Raw genomic sequence first — 21,711 nt, 5'->3', positions numbered from 1 at the left:
GGCGAGGCCGGAGGGAGTGTGGAGGGAGCGCCGGGCCGGTTCGCGGCGTTTGGCCCTCGTCACCGCTTTTAAAAGGGCGAGTGTGCGTGTGCGGGCTCACCGCCGGCTCCTTCGGTAGGTCTCCGGGGGGGGGCACCCGTTTTCTTCCTTCTCCTCGAGATGCTTCATGTCGCCGACTCTCTTCCTGTTTTTCAGCTGTCACGACCGGAGGGGGGACTCGCAGCCTTACCAGGTACCAGCCGAGGCCGGGGAGGAGGGCTGGATGCGGGGACGGAGGGGGAAGGGAGGACTTGGTACTCGAGCTCAGGCTTCAGAAGTCGCTACAGGCCCTTCGGTGCAACAAATCCGAAACTAGCACCGCGGGCCCCCTTAAAATGTTGTGTTTGGGTCCATTAGGCTTTCCAGCAAGGTTTAGTGACTTATTTTGACAGGTGAGTTAAGGAAGTTCAGTTTTTTAGGGAAAATAGCATTCTCAGCCAGAAAGGACCTGACTCGATTATTTGCATGTGAAAAAATCGGTGGGTTGAGGTGATAGGTGTCTTCTCAACCACATGTACTTATTGTAGTGTATTAGGGAAATAAAAGTTAATGTTAAGGTATTAAAATTAGATGAAAGGGCTGGGAAGAAACAACTATTTGTTTTGCAACTCTTAGTTGTGTTGTAAACCACTGTCCCTTCCCAATTTAATTGTTTTTGGTGCAAATAGTTGCCTTACTAGTGAAAGATAGTGCTTTTGTTTCTGTAGGAATTGAGATCTTTGGATACTTGAATAACTTATTCTAATTTGATAGTTCTAGGTATGTAGGTTCCTATTTGTTATTGCAGTTGCATGTAAAGTTTTAAAAAATTATGATACAGGTGGTGCCTGTTTTCAGAGGGAAAAAAAAATCTCATAAATTGTTAACCATCAGATGATACTGGAAGTGCCTTTTTAAGTCTAATCACTTCAAGGATAGAAGAGCCGTTTTCTAAGCTGATAGTTGTGCTAACTGGCTGTCACCAGTTAAAGCTCAAGTTAAAAACCCTAAGTCCCCTGATGTGTAAACCATTGTCCATTACATTTGGATATCAAAGATTAAACCCTACTGCGCCTGCTTCTCTAAAACATAATTACACCTTGTAAAAGACTGGTCTATCATGGTTGTCTTAAATATGCATTAGGATAAAATTAAACCATTATTTTGAAGGACTTCCATTAATTTTCATTATGTTAGAAATATCGGCCAACTTCTTTCTTTTTTTACCTTGAAATTGTTTCCCACACCTGTCAGAGTAGGTAAGGTAGGGTTGAAATGCTTCTTTGAGTCAGAATTGGAGAAAGTGATGCTTTCTCTTTTTTTTGTAGCTTTGCAGAAGCATGCTTAAGCTCCTCATACTTTCGTCTTTGCATCAGTTATCCCGCAGAAATAGATTATAATAGTATTCAGTTTCTACTTTTCTTTAACGTCTTAATTCCCAGAAAAATTTATTGAGGAATTAATGTGTCAAGGTGTATGATTTCGTTTATTTACAAGATACTTTATAGACTAGAGTTTTCACTTTTTTTAGCATAAGGTATGATTTGTATGAGGAGCTTTATAATAACTCTTACGCATATATATAGGCCTTGTCGGAATAACTTAAGAACATAATTGAAGATGGAAATTTTAATTTTATTGATATAAATTACTAAAACTTAGTGAAGTTAAAACACCAAGTTTTATAATAAAATGAATTTAGGAAGCTATGTTTAAAGTTTCAACTTTTTGTCTCTTTTTGGGGGGGTGATGTTTTACAGGCACTTAAGTATTCATCGAAGAGTCACCCCAGTAGCGGTGATCACAGACATGAGAAAATGCGAGACGCCGCAGATCCTTCACCACCAAATAAAATGTTACGGAGATCTGATAGTCCTGAAAACAAATACAGTGACAGCACAGGTCACAATAAGGCCAAAAATGTGCATATTCACAGAGTTAGAGAGAGGGATGGTGGTAAGTAGCTTTTTTGTTGAAACTTTCACATATTTATTTTTAACATTTGCTCTGTGTAAAATAATATGTGGCAATATTTCTAGCTTACAGACATTGCTGTATGGATGTCATGAAAATTTTTTATTTCTATTTATTTGGTTCCTGAACTGATTACATAGAAATGAGATGCTGACGGGCATCTAAAAATGGGTTCCAGCAGCTGATAATAAGAGAATGCATTTATGAATATAGTCTACCTAATGCATTATTAACCATGAGGGAAATTCAAGACATTTTCCCAAGGAAGAAACTTTAACCTTTTTAAAAATATATTTTATTGATTTTTTTACAGAGAGGAAGGCAGAGGGATAGAGAGAAACATCGATGAGAGAGAAACATCGATCAGCTGCCTCCTGCACACCCCCTACAGGGGATGTGCCCACAACCAAGGTACATGCCCTTGCCCGGAATCGAACCTGGGACCCTTCAGTCCGCAGGCCGACGCTCTATCCACTGAGCCAAACCGATCAGGGCGACTTTAACCTTTTTTAAGTAAAGATTCTTGTTGCTGCTTGAATCCCTTTTTTAAAGTCTTCAAATGTGTTTCCTAATGATAAATTATGAATTTAAAACAGGTGTTTGGAGACAGTTCACAGGTTAAAAAACACATTTCTGATTCTCAGAATTACTTTTGGTTTTTTGTTGTAAACATTTAAAATATTCCATATTTTCCTGGGTCTTATTAATGTCTTTGCTATACTGTGTTCATTCAACTAGTCAACTTTTTTAAAGCCTCGTTTCTTTTGTATAAAGGTAGTACCCTCCGGTTATTACCTTGTCTCCAGCTCTTTGTGGTAGGAGGTTGAGAAAAAGTAAAACTCAATAACTATTTTCAGACTTAATTCTCCTAAATTTACCAAAATACAGGTTTCATGTCTAAAGCATGGATTGAGGAAAAAACCAATTTCACTAAGATAATTAAGACATCTATATTTTTCCCCACTATAAGATCTTATGTCACTTAATAAATAATGTTTGAGATGAATATACAATATTGATTGTGCTTTTAAAAGCTTCTAAGGGAACTCAGTAAGTAGAGTGCCCTATGACTTTCTGCCTTTGACTGTCAACTAGCTTCTCATACTTTGCTTACTTTTAAAAAATGTCCTGGCCCTAGCCTGTTTTGCTCAGTGGATAGAGCGTCAGCCTGAGGACTGAAGGGTTCTGGGCTCAATTCTGGTCAAGGGCTCGGACCAAAGGGTCTCGGGTTCGATTCCCAGTCAAGGGCATGTACCTGGGTTGCAGGTTCCATCCCTGGCCGGGTCGGGGCATGTGCAGGAGGCAACCAGTCGATGTGTCTCTCTCAGATCAATGTTTCTCTCCCTCCCTTCCACTCTCTAAAACTCAATGGAAAAATACCCTCAGGTGAGCATTAACAAAAATATTCTGCATCTTCTGGTTCTCTCTTATGTCTCCTAGGATAGGAATCAGTTTTACTCGGTGTGATCAAATATTGAGAAACATCGGACTTCTCTGTACATAATTACTGGGTTGAGGAAATTAATATATTTCAATGATATGGAATAGGAAGTATAGATCTCTGTTGAATATAGCTATAGCTTTGTGCTACTTATGCAGATAAACCATATTTTTTGTTTGAAAGTGACATAAGGTGAGTTTGGTTATTAAAGTATTAAGAGTTCTTTGATGTCAAAATTACTTTTACACTTTATATTTTCAGTTTTGTGGGTAAAGTTTCTATAGTGTTTTGTATAGTCAGATACTATTATAAATCACTCTTCTATAGCAGTTTTCATTTCAAACTTTGGCTCTTGGAAGGCATGTACTATTTGTACTGTATTGTGCTTCATGTTTAAAATTTGGTGACTGATAAAATAGGATGTAGGTTCTCTTTTAGTGATTCTGATCTGGTTATTCTGTCATCCTCAAATTGAGGAAGAAGTCAGTTTAGGTGTTCTAGGGTACTTGATGTACATTTACAGTGAATCATGCTTGATAGATTCTTTTACAGGTTAAAAACATTCTGTTGCTTATTTATTCAGCAACCATTGGGCATCCACTGTGAGCCAGTAATGGTGTGGTATTCCTGGAAGTTAAAGATAAGATGTGATCCTGCCCTTGAAGCTATTCTTAAAGGCTTTACTTGAGAGTTAGTGGTGTAGCTGCTTACTTCTTCTTTATTCCTATTTTAATTTTAATTTTATTTCTATGTGAACTCCAGATACCTCTTATTGGCTTTTAGTTTCCTTTTTATTTGTATCTATTTACTGATTTTTCTTAGTTTCATTTGTAAGAAACTTCTTTCTTATTTTTCTGATTTAGTCATTTGCTGCGTTAGGCTTCACCTTCTAACTTGCTTTTTAGTTGCTTGCCTGTCTTTCTGTGGAGCCTGTTAACTAATACTGTAACTCCATCCCTATTTGTGCAATCTCTGATATACTTGGCTGCCATATTCCTTTAAATTTTGTAGTAATAATGAATACCATAAAATAGATTTTCATTCTAGAGTTCAGAGTGCATCTTTCATGTTAATTCTGTCTTTCAAAGATGTAAAGTGGTGATTTTTCTCTCATATAATACTTAGTCATTATAGTTTAGATTCCAGATATTTTCTTTTATTGCTAATACGTGTTTGAAACTAAACTTTTAAAAGTGCATATGTTTGCCCTAACCGGTTTGGCTCAATGGATAGAGCGTCGGCCTGCGGACTCAAGGGTCCCAGGTTTGATTCCGGTAAGGGCATGTACCTTGGTTGCGGGCACATGCCCAGTGGGGAGTGTGCAGGAGGCAACTGATTGATGTTTCTAACTCTCTATCCCTCTCCCTTCCTCTCTGTAAAAAATCAATAAAAAATATATTTTAAAAAAAGTGCATATGTTTAATTTTATTACAGGCATTTCTATTTTCATAGGTTTTTATCTTTAAATATGAATTGGAATGTTTATATATATATACTTATATATGTATATATATTCATCTTTATAAAGTCAAAGCCATTATCCTAAGGCAAATGCAAGTATGTTGGATTATCTGTGCTCTCAGCCTGTATAAGTAACAATGTAAGAATAGGTTACTATTTTGTTTATTGATGTGATTTCAAATTTGTTACTTTTTTAATTTTAGGAATTAAAAAAAAATCTAATGACTTTAGTAATGTAATAATTTAAGAGCCTATGTGCTATGATTTGTAACTTGGATTTTACAAAGCGAGTTAAACAAATGCATCTTTTTTTGTTTGTTTCATTTTGTTAATCCTCACTCCGATATTTTTTCCATTGCTTTTCCCCCCCTTTATTTTCTTTATTTTTTAATATAGTTTCATTGATTTCAGAGAGGATGGGGGAGGGAGAGAGAGAAAAATCAGTTATGAAAGAGAATCATTGATTGGCTGCCTCCTGCACGCCCCCTACTGGGGATCGAGCCCACAACCCCGGGCATGTGCTCTTGACCATAATCAAACCTGGGACCCTTTAGTCCCCAGGCCAACTCTTTATCCACTGAGCCAAACCTACTAGGGCTCCATTGCTTTTTTTTTTTTTTAAGAGAGAAAAACACCAATGTGTCTGATGTGAGAGAGACACATCGATTGGTTGCCTGCACACCCTCCCTGACCTCATCAGTATGGAACCTGCAACCCAGGTACATGCCCTTGTCTGGGAATTGAACCTGCAATCCTTCAGTGCATGAGCTGAGACTCTAACTTTTAGCCACACCAACTAGGGCTGTATCTGCTGTTTTTCATGGCACCTTGGATTTCTTTGAAAAGTGACAATTTAGAAGTAATGCATAGAAAGGACTTTAAGGTATACAATAAAAAGTTTGAAAGCAGGGATTGAGAAGGATTGTCACTCCTAGGAATCTTTAAAGACTTATTGCAACATAGTTTGCACATATAAAAGATTTAAGAGATTTTAATCCCTTAGGATTATTAAAGGGGATGTAGGCCATCTGTTGTAAACTAGGGGGAAATAAATTTTTATATATTCTCTATCTGCAAATCATACAATCTTCTGTTTAAAATGATCAAAAGCAAGAATCTTATGGTACAATTAGATTTGTTTTTTGTAGCTGAGATGTTTTTAAAGGTGCAGCTAACATCAAAACCTCAGAAGAGGGAATATACAATACAGGTTGAATTTATATTTTATTGAGTTTTAAACCCTTTTCAATTGGTTTAAGTATGTGTTTAGTGGTGTGTGTGTGCTTTGTTTGTTTGTTGTTTTTTTAGAGCTAGCTCTATTTTACCAAGTAATTTTAAATTTAAGAATGATAATAGTACAAATGGGGTTAGGAATGAAGGGTATGTTTACAGAGATTCTTGGAAGCTGTTCCATAAAACTTCAGCCTCTTGAGGCTCGTTCTATTTTTCTCATCTTTCCTCTTAGAATTAACTGTAAGAAACATATAAGACATATTTGGACTACTTGTTAGAAACATCTTTTTAAGACAGATAGCTTAGTTCAGTTGGTTAATTGAAAAATATTTATTGGTACTCTGGTTTTGGGGAATTTAGTGAATTTGCATAGCTCTTAGGTTGGCATTCAAGTATCTTTTTAGTACAAAGGAAAATTGCCCTTGGTGGTTTGGTAACCATTGTTTCTAAAGATTTTAAAATTTTTACCTGCATAGTGGGAAGTTTTTATCTTGTTTTGTGATTAGCCATATCTGGTAAAATTTGGAAATGTATTTTCATCTAATTTTCAAACAAAGATTACTATAATTAGTATTTGAAGGAATTGTTTAGTGGGACCATTTGGAGATAATTGGTGTTTTTATATATAATTTAGTAATGTTTGAATCTTTTCATATGGGATAATAGACTGTGGTATTTGTCTGACATGGTCTTATGGTTATTCTAATAACTAGGTTTTGAATAAAATGAAAGATGCTTGTATTTGTAATGTTACACAGTACTATGAAAAAAGTCTCTTTTGATCCTCATTTTGATCTTGGAAGGCAGATAGAACAGATAATACCTGTTTTACAGTTTTACAAATGAGGGTAAATTTACTTATGTAAAATTGAACAAATAGTGACAACTGAGTCTAGAAATTAGTTCCTTCTGATAATTGTATATGCTGTCAGAGATGAAACATTAAGCATATTGAAAGCTTATTTAGTTGGTTTTTACTATAGCACAAGTTAGTTTAAAGGTGAGTTTGCTTAATGTTTTTACCTAACTTCTTTCAGTGGCTACATTTTACCTAATTATAGTATAGTATCAAAGCCAGGGCATTGACATTGATACATTGTGTGTGTATAGACTAAATTGTCACATGTCAGAGTTTCCATTTTAAGAATAAATTTTAATGTGAAAGCTTGCCAAAATTTTTACTAGGAAGAAGCCATTTTTCTCAAGTTAAGCTCTTACAGTCTGAGACTTGTTTTCAAAGCAACTTAGAAATGTTATACAGAATCTAAAATTTGGATTTTAATACCATTAACTATGTTAAGTTTTTTTCTAATGCAGATCAGAGATAGATACCTATTTTATTGATTGATGCTTTATAGAAAGATAGTAAACTAGGCAGATAATTTGGATTTCCAGATATTAGTTTAAAAGGATCACAGGAAACAATTATCCCATTAAAAGAAATACAATAAGATTGCCACATTAGCAGCATTAATATTTTTTGCTTTTCAGCATTTTTTTCCTTAATTAAAAAAAAATGCTTTAAATATTTGTGCATATATTTCAGCGGTTTTCAACCTGTGGGTCGCGACCCCTTTGGGGGTCAAACGACCCTTTCACAGGGGTCGCCTAAGACCATTGGAAAACACATATGTAATTACATATTGTTTTTGTGATTAATCACTATGTTTTAATTATGTTCAATTTGTAACAATGAAAATACATCCTGCATATCAGATATTTACATTACGATTCATAACAGTAGCAAAATTACAGTTATGAAGTAGCAACAAAAATAATTTTATGGTTGGGGGTCACCACAACATGAGGAACTGTATTAAAGGGTCGCGGTATTAGGAAGGTTGAGAACCACTGATATATTTGAACACATGCATCATTTGTCTTAGTCATCACGTTTTTAATATTTTTTTGTTATTTTTAAAGATATGGTTATAATGTTTATGATGTGGTATGTCTATTTCACAATCAAAATATTTTGGAATGGTTTACTTTGCTCTTTTAAGGCAGTCTTAATTGAACTGTTGTTGAGTTGTGCAAGTTGTATTTTATAGTTCTTGGTGTAATATACTTAGGATTTTGGTGCATAAGTCACAGAAAATTTATGTATTCTGGATTGTCCCTCTGTTAAACATGCTCATTGTCTTATTTTGTTGTAGAAAATAGTTTTGGTGTATGTAGTGTATCACTTTGTTAGGATGCTGGAAAGAGTGAAGATAGCAATGAGCTGGAGCATCTTATACAGGGATTCTTTTTTAAAATCTCTACATGAGGATATGTTTTTATTGATTTTAGAGAGAGGAAGGGGGAGAGAGAGATAGACACAGACATCGATGTGAGAGAGAAACATTGATCGGTTGCCTCCCGTACTTGCCCTGACTGGGGGTTGAATCTGCAACCTTTTTGGTGTATGGGACAATGCTCCAACCAACTTAGTCACCCAGCCAGGGCTTTACAGGAATTCTGGGACCACATCTGTAACTGGATTCTGCTTTTGGGACTTTATGATTTATATAGTATTTCCTAATTTTCAGAGCCCTTTTACATTGTCATCTGATTCATTTGAAATAGGCCAGATTATTCCCATTTCACTGATGAAAGTATAATCCAATTAAAGTATTCAGTATTGTTGAAACTGGAAAGCAACTTTCTTTGCTATACTTAAAACCTTATCTCCACCTTCAAATTATACTCCAAGTATAACCACTTGTTAGTACTTAAAATATAACCATTGTAGTCTTGGCTACCACATTCTCTTACCAGGACTCTGCAAGAGCCTTCTGAATGGTGTCCCTGCATCCTTTTTGTTTCACACAATTATTTCCCTGTGCAGAATGGTCCAGTTAAAATGCTCCTCAGCTCACATCACTCTCATACTTGGAACACTCCAGTGAATGTTGCTTACGAAGGCCTATAAAATACCCTGTATAACCTGGTGTCTGGGTGTTTTTTCAGCCTTTTCAACCACTTTTCCCCTCGTTTGTGCTCTTCTGTCCATACTCGCCCCACAGGAAGAAATCTATTCTTGTTTAGGGGTTCTGCACATTATGCTCCTTTCTGGGATGTTTTTCTTTCTGTATGTCCTCGTGGTATGCACTCTCTCACTTCAGTAATGTAATGTGTCTGCTTAAATATCACCCTCTCACAGAGGCCTTCTCTCCCTTCTTGGTCACTCTGAAACAGGCATCCCCATCATTGTCTGTCCTTTCCACTCCTTTGTTCTTTCCTTGTGCTTAACATGACCTGATGTTACTTATTCATAGTCATTCTGTTATAACATGGCATAATGTGTTCCTGAAAGTTACCATACTATGCAAAATTGTAGCAAGGGGTTTATGGGCAAAATAGGTTTAACGGGATCAATATTCAAAAATGTGATGCATTAAAAAAGCATACTAACCTAACAAAAATCATAGCATAACATTAAATGGTTAAAGAGTGCATGAACAATATAATACATATGGCATTTTACCTTGACAAAGATTTGAAATAGGCTTGTGGAAGTGGACATCTGTTGAAAGGGTTGCAGCTTGTAAGTTATTGTGACGTGATGGAGGGAGGGTTATCTGAAATAAACCTCTAAAAGTTGTAACACCAATCGTGGATGAATATGACAACTCATACAGTGAACTGAAGTAGTTGGCAGATGTTTGAGGTGTGTGTGTGTGTGTGAGTGAGAGTGTTGCTTTGTGAATTCCTGTGAAGCATGGTTCAGCTGGGTGCAACTATTGTTTCCCAAGGTGAAATCACTCATAATAAGTGGGAAATTTGTGGTGTTCTCAAATTTCCTGGTACATCAGTAGCACTCAAGCAAATTTGTGTTTTCATAAGTATTATAGCAGAACTGCTGTAATTTATTAGTTAACTAGAGGCCCGGTGCACGAAATTCGTGCACTGGGTGAGGGGTTGGGGGGGTCCCCTCAGCCCAGCCTGCACCCTCTCCAATCCGGGATGTCCAACTCCGGTTTAGGCCCGATCCTGGGGATTGGGTCTAAACCGGCAGTTGGACATCCCTCTCACAGTCCTGGACTGCTGGCTCCTAATCACTCACCTGCCTGCTGGCCTGGTCGCCCCCAACTGTCCCCCGCCAGCTTGGTTGCCCCATGCAGCCTGCTGTTCAGTCATTTGGTCGTCCCTCACTAACCCCCCTGCCGGCCTGGTTGTAGGCAGCCATCTTGTGAGGGTGTGAGGGTTAATTTGCATATATAGGATGTTTGCATGTCTTTTGTGGAATATAAACCACGAGAACAGGTAGTGCATTTGTTTTGTTAATGATTTTATCCCTGTATATATCACTGTTGTCTACAACAGTCTTGACAGCTTATAATATTTCTATATATGGGTGGACAAAAGAATATTGGAATTGTCATAATTTAAGGGAAATGATTGCAGTTTTCTTGAACGGTGATTCTCAGATTTGAAGGTGTATACTATCACCTGGGAATCTTGCTAAAATGCATATTCTAGTTCAGCAGTTCTGGGGTGGGGCCCAAGGGTCTGCCTCGTTATTTTTTTAAGAGAGAGTGGGAGGGAAGGAGAGAGAAGCATTGATTTGAAAGAGACACATCAATTGGTTGCCTCCTGCACACACCTCAACTGGGGCCAGAAATCGAATCCCCTACCCTCTGGTGCTTGGGCCAGTGCTCTAACCACTGAGAACACTGGCCAGAGTGGGTGTGCCTCTTTTTAACAAGATCCCAGATGGTGCCCACTTTGCTGGCTGCATGTGAATAACGAGGTTCTAGAATCAGCACTGTCCAATGAAAGTATAATGTAGGCCACAAATGCAAATCACACATGATTTTTAGTAGCCATATTGAAGTAAAAGTGAAGTGAAATTAAATTGAGTATATTTTATATAACCCAATATATCTAAAGTATTATTTCAACATGTGCTTGATATTTAAAAAATGATTCTCTACAATCTTATTGTGCAAGGTCTTTGAAATCCTGTATTTTAGTTTGTTACTAGCAACATCCCATGTGCCTACTTGCTACATGTGTGATCAGTGACTACTGAATTGGACAGCACAGTTCTGGAGAATATAATCACCCTGTTCTGTCCAGCTTTACACATATTCCTGTTTCTCTAAAGAAAAATTTTATGTGCCTTATTTTTGAAACATTTATTCAAGGCAAGGTTGGAATTAATAGATTCTTGAACTACAGGCATACTTCGGACATTCTGCTGGTAGAGGGCCTTGCCTTTGATTTGTGTTTAAAAAATCTGGAAAGTACAATAAAATGAGGTGTGACTGTACATAGTGCTTGTTGTAGTAAAATTTTTCTTTGTTAGTACACATTTATTATAGAAAATTTAGAAAATGGCAGAAATGGGGAAAATAAAATTGCCTCAAATCCTATCATTTTGAAGTTAAATCATTAGTTTCATAGGACTCGTTCTTAAGACATAAAATGTCTGAAGGATTTTATAAATAGTCTTTCCAGGATTTTTATTAAAATGCTTTCATATTGTGTTACAGCTTTTTTTATCTGTCATTTAATATTTGCATAGTGGACTCAACAGATACTTGGTGTTAGCAATAACAATCTAAGAGGACCAACTAGGAATACTTTTTAATTAGTGCTTAGAGAATATTAATACTTGCCTTATCTCTTATGCTTAACTAATGACTAAAATCTTCTTTCAGTTGTAGTAACCTTAGACACACTACGTTATCCACTCCCGAAGATTGTTGTGAGGTTAAATGAATTTAAGTACATAAAACACTAATAAAGCATTTAGCTAAGTGCCTGGACTGTGACCAGTGTATTATTATTAGGTTTACTCTTATTTGACTAATGAAGAGTTAGTATCAGATCAGTTTTAGGTCTCAAGCCCCTGCTTCCTTCTTCCTTTAGAGTTAGGAAGGAAAATACTGGTAGTTTGGCAAGAGCAATTTTAACTTGGTACCTGTTCTGACCCAGGACGTTGCAGTTCAGGGACTTTTAGGATAGATGCAGTAGTTTTAAAAAACTGCAGATCTAGGAGAATACACACAGGAGGAGCAAGAACTCTGAACTGGACATTAAGAAATGTGAATTTTATCGTTAGGAATCTAGAAGTTAGAGTGCCGTGTGTGTGTGTGTGTGTGTGTGTGTGTGTGTGTATATAAAATTTTCCAAATCAGATATTTATGTTTTCTTGAGTCTTAAAGAATTTTCTTGATTCACAGATTTGTGTGCATTACAATTTGTACAATTTGTACACCTTAAATATTAAAATTAAACATTAAATAGCTAACTTAGTATTCTGTGGTATGGACATCTAATACCCCAGATCATAGCTAATGCCAGATAGTGGAGAAATTTCTAAGCATATTTGCAACTGGACAGGTAAGATATATATGGGTAGTATCTGGAGCCACCATTATTGCTTTAGATCAGCGGTTCTCAACCTGTGGGTCGCGACCCCTTTGGCCGTCGAACGACCCTTTCACAGGGGTCGCCTAAGACCATCAGAAAACACATATATAATTACATACGAATTCGTGCACCAGTGGGGTCCCTAGGCCTGGCCGATTGGGGCTTTGTCACCCAGTCCCGATCGTGGCCAGGCTGTTCAGGGCCTGCCTGCAAGGGGAAGGACCGTGGGAGGTTGGCTGGCTGCCAGAGGTTGGCTGTGGGAATGCACTGACCACCAGGGGGCAGCTCTTGCATTGAGAGTCTGCCCCCTGGTGGTCAGTGCGCATCATAGTGACTGGTCAACCGGTCATTCCCAGTTGTTTGGTTGTAATGGTCGCTTAGGCTTTTATATATATAGATATTGTTTTTGTGATTAATCACTATGCTTTAATTATGTTCATTTTGTAACAATGAAATTGGGGGTCACTACAACATGAGGAACTGTATTAAAGGGTCGCAGCATTAGGAAGGTTGAGAACCACTGCTTTAGATAAAAGTCTTTGGCACTCATATTCTCCCACCCACCACCATCCCCCAGTCCCTGAGTCATCAAACTGTCCTGAGACAATTAAGTGGTAAACTTCATTTAGCTTTCTGTTTGAGAAATAGTCTTCACCTGAGTTATTATACTCAGAGTGACTTCAGGTGTTAGCAAATAGTTTTCTTGAAATGACCCTTAGGAACAATTGCATTTTAAAAGAAATTTATGTTTAATTTATGTTGATATATTTAGGTAGTGCTAGCCTTTTGATTTAATCTTTGATTACTTCTGAATTGTGTGACAGTATGTTAGAAAAGCATGACATAATGTTGGCATCTTCTGAAAAGTTTTGACCTGTACTAACAGGAGTAATCCTTTCTGATAGCCAAAAAGCAATACTAGTAAAATGTGAATTTGGAATATTTTGGCTTGAATGAGGAGAGGATTGCAATACTAGTAAAGTGTTTTGCATTTAACACTTGATTGTGAAGAAAAATTTTGCAGACTCTTCCAACTTCATAAAAATGTGCTGGTTGATCATGAAAACATTCATTGCAATAGGGAAAAGCTAGGGAAGTTGGAACACAGTATGATGGGCTGTTAGAAGTAGTTTTCTTCTAAAAGACGGCCTGCAGGTTTTGCTATGATAATTTGGTCAGGTTTCTGTTCCTGCTACCCTATTGGCTCTTTATCAGGGTTTTAAAACATTCATGTTTAATTTTGTATGTATGGATAATGAGTCTCATCATGGGACCTTTAAATTACAAAGAATATTAAGGGTTAAGTCACAAGGATGTACTTAATTTCATATTTTTGTGTAATTATGTTCTGTCCTTGTTGCTTTCATTCTTCAGACCCTATCCTTTGATTTTCAATCCTGTCTATCTATTTGGTTATTAGACATGCTTCATTATAATAGTCAATAGATAGCTTCCTAAAATCTTCCTAGCTTGAATATTCTCTGTCCTTGTTAGTGCTTGGGAAGTCATCCTTGAGATGTGTGTTAGGTGTCTTCAGTCACCTCTGACTTTTGGTGACCCTGTGAGTGATGTCCACAATATCTTGTCCTCACCAGCCCCACTCAGCCCCTGTGGACTCATGCGGATAACTTCTATGGAGTCAATCTATCACATATTTGGTCTTCCTTTTTCCTACTGCCTTGTTTTTCCCAGCATTACTGTCTTTTCCAAAGAATCCTTTCTTCTTATGATGTGCCTAGGACAACTTAAGTTTTGTCATATTTGCTTCCAGTGATATTTCAGGGTTAATTTGTTCTAGGACCCACTTTTCTAGGACCCACTTGGCTGTCTTTCTAGCCGTACAGAGTATCCGTAGAGCTCTCCTCCAGCAACATATTTGAAATCTATTTTTTTCCTATCAGCCGCCTTCATTGACCAACTTTTGTAATTGGAAATACAGGGGTGTAGATGATCTTAGCCTTGGTCTCTAATAACATGTCTTTGCTCTTAGTGATCTTTCCTAATTCTTACATTGCGCCCTTCTGAGTCTCAGCCTTCTTTTCATTTCTTCTCTTCATTGATGTTCAAATGCAGTCCTGCTTTGGCACTTTCTTTTTTTTTTTTTTTTAATATATTTTTGTTGATGTCAGAAGGAAGAAAGAGGGAGAATGAGATAGAAACATCAGTGATGAGAGAGAATCATTAATTGGCTGCCTCCTGAATGCCCACTACTGGGGATCGAGCCCGCAACCCGGGCATGTGCCCTGACTGGGAATTGAACCATGACCTTCTGGTTCATAGGTTGACGCTCAACCACTGAGCCATGCCGGCCCGGTTGCTTTAGCACTTTCTTGTTTCAGTTTCATCAGAAGTCGTTTCAGATCATTGCTACTTTCCACCAGTAAGATGGTGCTATCGCATATCTTAAATTACTGCTATTCCCCCAATTTTTACTTCTTCCTGAGTCTAGCCTAGTTTTTCCTATGATATGTTCTATGTACAGATTAAACAGATAGGGAGATAAAATGTGCCCTTATCTGACACCTTTGTCTATAGGAAACCATTCTGTGTCTTGATATTCTGTGACAGTGACTTCCTGTCCACAGTAGAGGTTACACATCAGGACAATCAAGTGCTGAAGCACCCGCATTTCTTTCAGAGCAACTCATAATTTTTCATGATCCACTCAAAGGTTTTACTGTAGTCTTATAACCTAGTCTAACTTTGTGAAATTCTTTGAAGCACTGCAGTATCTCTAATCTTTTCAGTATCATTTAGATTGTTAATGGAGAAAAGCAGAGAATCTTGTAGATAGCTGATTAGTGCAGTGTTACTTAAAAGACCCTTATTGGTTGACCTCTGGGTATCTAATATACGGTCAAAGCATCCTGTTAAGAAACTACTACCAAATAAAATTTAAAACCTAAAAAAAAGTCAAATTATAGAGCCAGAACTCTTTTCATATCGACTGTATTCTGATTATAAGAAAGTTTCTGCTAGAGATACATTGTTAACTTGATAACAAGAATTAAGGTAAAAAAATGTAAAGTGGAAAGAGCACCAGTCTTGAGATCTGGATGTAGCTTTTGTTTTGCTGGTTATTAGCTTTTTGACTATGGGAAAGTCATATAACGTCTTGGCTGCTGCTTTATTATTTTTCCCCTTTTTTCAGCAAGGTTGAATTGATAATTTCCAAGGTCCTTTCCAAATAAATGGCTTGAGAGGTGTGCAGGAAAACTTTCTGATTCTGCTTTAATTTATGCTTTCAGGTATTAGCTGTGTGTCCTGCCATTTCATAGTAACTAAAACTCTCCCTTCCAGAGGTATAATACAGTATGTTTGGCTGCTTATGTTTGTGTGGGAATCTTTGGAATATTTCCCACCAGTGTTCATTTTGCATTTTTTCGTGTTTATATAAAGAAGAGTAGAACAGCATGATAGTTTTCTTCACATTTATTAATTTAAATTGAGAAATAAAGTTGAAAAATTTCAAGACTATTCTAAGCAGAAGTCCTAAAGTTTTTGCTGTATGTACTATATATGCTGTAAAAATCACTTTTGTTTATATAAAAAGTGTTTAGTTTGTAACTTTGTAATACAGCTTTCCAATTTATTGTCTTAAGTTGCCCACCAAATACAGTATTCATTTTGTTTAAAGTTGAAAAATACTGACTTTGACTTTTAAAATACTGAGTATTAAAATTTTTAAACTTAATTTATTGCTGAAATACCAGTTTCTGGTGGGTTTACTTTAAGAATATTAAAGAACCCTGGACAGTATGCTAAGTGGTTAGAGTGCTGGCTTCACGACACACCACAGATTTGATGATTCCCAGTCAAGGGCATGTGCCTGGGTTGCAGGTTCGATCCCTGGCTCTGGTCAGCATATGCAGGAGGCAACCAATTGATGTGTCTCTCACATTGATATGTCTGTCTCTCTTCTCCCTCCCTCCCCTCCCTCCCTCCCACTCTCTAAGAATCAATGGAAGAAATATCCTTGGGTGAGGATGAATGAAAGAAAGAGAGAGAGAAAGAGAAAGAAACTAATTTATATTCCAGAAATTCTTTTGTATCTGTACTTTAAATATACAGCCTTTTCTGTTTTTTACTTCACAGATGAGATACATAGGGTATTATGAAATAAAGGGATGCAATTATATAGTGCCATTTAAGATTGTGATTTAAACTGGTTTTAAGTTTAAAGTACCTAAGCATACTGTAAGTTTTTTTATTGTGAATTTTACTTTATTTAGTCATTTTTGTTTACAACTGTAATTCTGTGAATTCAGTATTAACATCCTTGCCCATGAGCTTCTCTTAGACACCAGAAAAAGTTTTAAACTTGTGTTTTACCTTGTTCTGGGCTTTATCCAAATGAACCTTCATGAGCCCACTGCCATGCCGTTCTATGGAGATTCTTTTGCCCACAATCAAGAACTCTTGGATCACGTCATACACAGCAGTCAGAGTGCAGCTTCTGGGACACTTGTGCTTATTTTTTGTATGGCTTTTTAGAGTTAGCTTGGGTAGAATTCTCCTCTGAGTGATAAAGACAATGTGCTTCCCACTCAGCTTTTTCTCCAACTCGTATAACCAGCTAGTCTTGGGTTTTCTGGAAAGATTTCAGTTAAAGAACAGGAACAAAGATTTTAATGGTTCTCAACAGTCACCAACTTCATTTTCCTTGGCTGGTGTGTCAGACTTAAACTCCTCCAGCTTCTTGCCATTGGGCTTCACGATCTTGTTGCTGAAACTGAACATGGCCTCTCCTTGGTGAGCCCTGGCCTGGGAAGAAATAGTGTAAATGTTAATTCCTAAGTTGGTGTTTTATTTTTGGTGAAAATGGAATTTTCAAAATGCAGATATCAATCAATATTTGTAATGTGTAGGTTTTTATAGCTATGGAATGAGCACTGAGGTTTGGGTGAAACACGCTGGTTTTCCACTTACTAGTTGAATGAGCTTAGATTCTCCTTTCATCTTGATTTTCTTCACTTTGCTTAGTTTCTAACTTTCTTAATGCCGTTATCTTCCCTTGTATCCAGTATCCACTTATGAGTCTCTTAGATCTTGCCTCTGAAATAGTCCTTGAATCTCTTCATTTTTTTCTCAGACCATTATCCTCTTTTGCCTGAATTAAAGCATTAGCATACTGTTTTTTCCTTCATCCCAGTTTATTCACTGCGTCAGAATTAACTTTTTTTTTTTTTTTAAATCCTCACCCGAGGATATTTTTCCATTAGGGAGTGAAAGGGAGAGAGAGAGAAATATTGATGTGAGAGAAACACATTGATTGGTTGCCTCCTGCAAGTACCCCCAACCAGGGCCCAGGCTAGGGAGGCGCCAGCAACCAAGGTACATGCCCTTGCAGGCCAACGCTCTAGCCACTGAGCCAGACCGGCTAGGGCCAGAATAATCTATTAAGAAAAGCATAGTTGCTCATTCTTTGTATAAAAATCTTCTTGTCTTCCAACTGCCCTTAGGATAAAGTATAAATGTTTCACTAAACAGTTTGCTACATCTCTTTGTATTTTTCTAGCCCTCCTATATGCTTCAGTTCTTTGAAGATAATAAAAGTTCTGTCACACATAGTGACTTCCACACATGCTGTTTTCTTTTAGAATAATATCTGTCTTCCAGCCCCTTTTGCCTAGTTAATTCCTATTTTTCAGGCTTCAATTTAGAAGTAAATTACCTCCTTTAACCTCCCAACCCCCAGTCTAGGTTAGTTAGCACATCTGTATTGCATATAATCCTTTATGGTGACTATCTTGTAGTGTCCAAAACTGAGATTCTTGTTTTTCTCAATCAAACCTACTCTTCCCATAGTCTTGCATTTTGTGTAAATAGAAACTACAGTAGGTCCTCGGTTACGTCGGAGATCCGTTCCTAAGGCACGTTGTAATTCACAAGTCGGAACCTATCTACATAAGCACCTACATCACTCACATGGAGCACATACACAGCAGTAATGAAGTGAAACAGTAAAAAAAATTTAGAAGAAATATGACAATTCCTGACCTTTACTTGTGGTAAATAAATAATAAAAAACATAAAGCACATATGTACATACTTCGAAATGATGGAACTTTTTTTTTTAAATAAATAAATGGGAGATGGCGATGTAACCACGAAACTACGTACATCAAGTCCGACGTAACCCCAAGGACTGTCTGTATAGCCTCTCAGTTGCTCAGATCAATAATCTCAAGTCTCTTAACTGGTCTTTCTGCTTTCCTATTTTCAAACTCTAGTCTCAATGCATCAATTGTATCAAGTCACTCCTTTGCTCAAAAGTCTATACAAAGGCCCATAGGCCCTATGTGGTTTGTTACTCCCTCTGTTATCTCTGTGACCTTAAGCCTCTTGATTCTACTCTTGTGCTTCAGACACACTGACCTCTTTGTAGTTCCTCAAGCATTATGGGCACATTCTTGCCTCACAGTCTCTGTCTTTGCTCTTCCTTCTCAGTGGATGTCTTAGATATTTTCTGTCATTTAGGTAGTTTGAAAATTATGCATAAAATGGGTGATTAAGGCTAATTACCAGGGAGTAACAACATTGAATGAATTGAAATGGTATAAGCAAAGGGGATTTCTGTGACACTATGGTTCTTACTTAGGGCAGTAACAGATTGTTCAGATGCTTGGTTTCTCATAAATCTTTTCTCTTGCCAGAAGACTAAATACCTAATCTTAAAGGCTAAATCCAGTGCAGTTATTTAGGGTCTATAGAGGGCTGTTTGTTTTGTACTGTTTTTTATCAACAAAAAGTTAAAATATACTATGAACTATACTGCCAGCAATCTTTTTATTATTAATATACTTACTTTTAAAATTAGTTTACATTCAGTATTATTTTATATTAATTTTAAATGTACAGCGCAGTGGTTAGAAAATTATGTACTTTACAGAGTGTTCCCCATTGCTTCAAATACTGACCTGGCCCCATACGTGTTTATGAAGATACTAGAGGCCCCGTGCATGGATTCGTGCACTGGTTGGGGGCATGGCCTGCAAGGATCGGCCCGCTGTGGGATTGCCCCTCATCCTGGTCAGCTCTGCGGCACTCCTACTGTGGGAGCACACTGACCACCAGGGGGCAGCTCCTGCGTTGAGAGTCTGCCCCCTGGTGGTCAGTGTGCATCATAGCGACTGGTCAACTGGTCGTTCTGGTCGTTCACCATTTGGTCGCTGGGCTTTTATATATATAGATTATTCATTATATTCCCTATGTTGTAATCTACATCTATGTCTCTGTTCTGCAACTACCAGTTTGCACTGCTTAATCTCTTCACCTTTTAAACCGAGCCCCCAATCCTTCTGTCAGTCTGTTCTCTGAATCTATGAGTCTGTTTATATTTTGTTCATTGGATTCCACATATAAGTGAAATCATATAGTATTTGTCTTTATCTGACTTATTTCACTTAGCATAAGCATAATATACTCTAAGTCCATCTATGCTGTCACAAAAGATTTCATTCTTTTTTACAGTTGAGTAGTAATTGTGTATACGTACCACAGCTTTTTATCCACTCCTCTATTGATGGGAACTTGGGTTGCTTTAATGTCTTGTACTGCCACTAATCTTAATTTGTAAATTTTTCAGAGTTCTTTAGAACATGTTTCAGCATATTTCAGTGAAATCTATATTTGTTATATTTTAGAGAAACATTCTGGCTTTTTTTTTTCATGGTCAGAAACATGTGCTATTGTTTCTCAAACTATTATTCATGGACCACTTGTCCCAGAATCATTGGGGTATTTAAAAATACCACTCAGTCCCACTTAAGACCGATTGAATCAGAACCTCACATTTTACACGATCCAAGTCATGTTGATGTGCATAAAATTTTGACAAACACTGCTTTCTGCTATATCAGTGGTAAAATTATAATGGAGTGGAGGAACTAAGAATCCTCTGCCATGACTAGTGGCAGAAAATCTGAGATAAATTTTAATTTCAGTTTTTTAAAACTTCTTTTAATTTAAATATATTTAAAACTTTAAAAAGACTATAACTTGCCCTGGCCAGTATGGCTCAGTTGGTAGGAGTATTGTCCTGTACACCAAAAGGTTGTGGGTTCAATTTCTGGTCAAGGCACAAAGGTTTTGGGGTTCAATCCCTGGTTGGGCTGTGTACAGAAGACAACTGACTGATGTTTCTTTCACACGTCAGTGTTTCTTCTCTCCCCCTTCCTCTCTCTAAAATCAATATTTTTAAAAAAGAGATCACTTAAAACTTTGATGCTAAGTTAACCTGGACCTTTTAAATCTGCAGAAGTATCCTTTACTTTTTTCTGGAAGTAAATAATACATATTTTGAGTTTAAGTAGAATCCAATTGGAGTTTTCAGTATTCAAGCACCTTCTTAGTGACATTTTGTTACTTAAGGAATTACTAGAGAATACTGGGAATATTTTTTTGTTCAAACCATAGAAATACAATATTGTAAAGCTTTTTTTACAAACCTGTACTTTCTAAGGAAATGTCTCTCTTATCTTAGTGCTTTGGTTGCATCAAATAAATTTAAGGCCCAGCCAGCGTGGCTCAGTGGTTGAGCATCAATCCGTGAACCAAGAGGTCATGGGTTTGATTCCCAGTCAGGGCATATGCCCAGTTTGCAGGCTTGATCCCCGGTAGGGGTTGTGCAGGGGGCAGCAGATCAATGACTCTTTCATCATTGATTTTTCTATCACTCTGTCCCTCTCACTTCTTCTCTAAAATCAAAAATATATTTTAAAAAATTTAAGTATTTTTTACAATAATTGTGAACTGTTTAACTGTTTTACATTAGCACTCAATTTTTACCTTAAATGTGAATGGGTTATTTTCGGTTGAGGAAGGCTGTTTTTCCTTCCTACTAGTGAGAACTTTGCCACCACTTTAAACCATTTAATGTATAACGGTTTTAAGAGGTTGTCCTAAATGTTTGGGACTAGTAATTGTTGCATATTTTGGTTATACTTCTGAAGTGGCTATATAAGTCAAGATTATTTAATGTGAAACAGTCTTTTTTTAATAAAAATGGGTGTTACACCCTGAGGTGTTTAGAAATTAACTCATCAGGCATAATTTAGTGCATTTTTATTTTGTAAATTAAATTTATTGGGTAATAAGATTATATTGATTGCAAGTATACATTTCTGTGATACTTGATCTGTATATTGCATTATGTGCCCACCATCCAAAGTCAAATCATCTTCCATTACCATATATTTGGCCCCTTTTTCCCTTTACTG

General features: G+C 37.0%; 1 protein-coding gene across 4 annotated transcripts in view; it reads left to right on the top strand.

Annotated features, from left to right (window-relative positions):
• WAC (WW domain containing adaptor with coiled-coil) overlaps positions 1–21,711 on the top strand; it is a 95,351-nt gene that overhangs the window by 695 nt on the left and 72,945 nt on the right. For 2 of the 4 annotated variants that reach the window (XM_014547957.1, XM_005876549.2), the window contains exons 2-3: positions 196–232; positions 1,779–1,974. In XM_014547957.1, coding sequence (XP_014403443.1) covers positions 1,836–1,974 — 139 coding nt within the window. In that variant the 5' untranslated portion in view covers positions 196–232; positions 1,779–1,835. Of the gene's footprint in view, positions 1–15; positions 115–195; positions 233–1,760; positions 1,975–21,711 lie in introns of those variants that run through there. The other 2 variants (XM_014547956.1, XM_014547955.1) reach the window with 2 other exon arrangements.

The sequence above is a fragment of the Myotis brandtii genome, unplaced genomic scaffold, assembly GCF_000412655.1.
Source record: "Myotis brandtii unplaced genomic scaffold, ASM41265v1 scaffold49, whole genome shotgun sequence".
Classification (NCBI taxonomy): domain Eukaryota; kingdom Metazoa; phylum Chordata; class Mammalia; order Chiroptera; family Vespertilionidae; genus Myotis; species Myotis brandtii.
The sequence above is the reverse complement of the archived record's forward strand: the minus strand, read 5'-3'. Positions and strand labels throughout refer to the sequence as shown.